Source organism: Buceros rhinoceros, unplaced genomic scaffold (genome assembly GCF_000710305.1).
Source record: "Buceros rhinoceros silvestris isolate BGI_N320 unplaced genomic scaffold, ASM71030v1 scaffold8586, whole genome shotgun sequence".
In the NCBI taxonomy this organism is placed as follows: Eukaryota; Metazoa; Chordata; class Aves; order Bucerotiformes; family Bucerotidae; genus Buceros; species Buceros rhinoceros.
Genome location: NW_010416870.1, coordinates 13,527 through 14,214, shown reverse-complemented (window position 1 = coordinate 14,214; position 688 = coordinate 13,527). Strand labels below are relative to the sequence as shown.

General features: G+C 63.8%; 1 protein-coding gene across 1 annotated transcript in view; it reads right to left on the bottom strand.

The window, feature by feature from the left end:
* FAM129B (family with sequence similarity 129, member B) overlaps window positions 1–688 on the bottom strand; it is a gene marked incomplete at both ends in the record, with an annotated part of 14,785 nt that overhangs the window by 923 nt on the left and 13,174 nt on the right. The window contains one exon of the mRNA XM_010137965.1: window positions 578–688. This exon is cut by the window's right edge and continues 44 nt beyond it. Within this exon, the coding sequence (XP_010136267.1) occupies window positions 578–688 (111 nt within the window). The remainder of the gene's footprint in view (window positions 1–577) is intronic.

Genomic DNA, 688 nt, shown 5'->3' with positions numbered 1-688 from the left:
CCTCAGGGCGGGTTGGGCCCAGCCTCCCTGGCCCCACGGGCCCCTACCTTGCATGATGTCTTTCATCACTGACTGTAGCACGACCTCTTCGTAAGTGTTCTCCACCAGGATGAAGCTGGCAAAGTCCTCAAAGATCAGCTCCCAGCCCCCAGCCCCCTGCACAGGGTCCCCGCCATCCATGGATAGCCCCAGCCCCCTGCACAGGGTCACTCCCAGCTCATACAGCCCCCAGCCCCCTGCATGGGGTCGTCCCTCCTCGTACAGCCCCCAGCACCCATCACGGCCCCTCCAGGTGCTGCTGAGCCCATGCTCCGCACTAGGGTGCTGGAGCTCCCAGCCCCCAGCCCCCTGCACAGGGTCCCCGCCATCCATGGATAGCCCCAGCCCCCTGCACAGGGTCACTCCCAGCTCATACAGCCCCCAGCCCCCTGCATGGGGTCGTCCCTCCTCGTACAGCCCCCAGCACCCATCACGGCCCCTCCAGGTGCTGCTGAGCCCATGCTCCGCACTAGGGTGCTGGAGCTCCCCAGACTCAGAGCTGAGTGGGTCCAGGCTCCCTGGCCCCACGGGCCCCTACCTTGCATGATGTCTTTCATCACTGACTGTAGCACGACCTCTTCGTAAGTGTTCTCCACCAGGATGAAGCTGGCAAAGTCCTCAAAGATCAGCTCCTGGAACTTGGCTAATT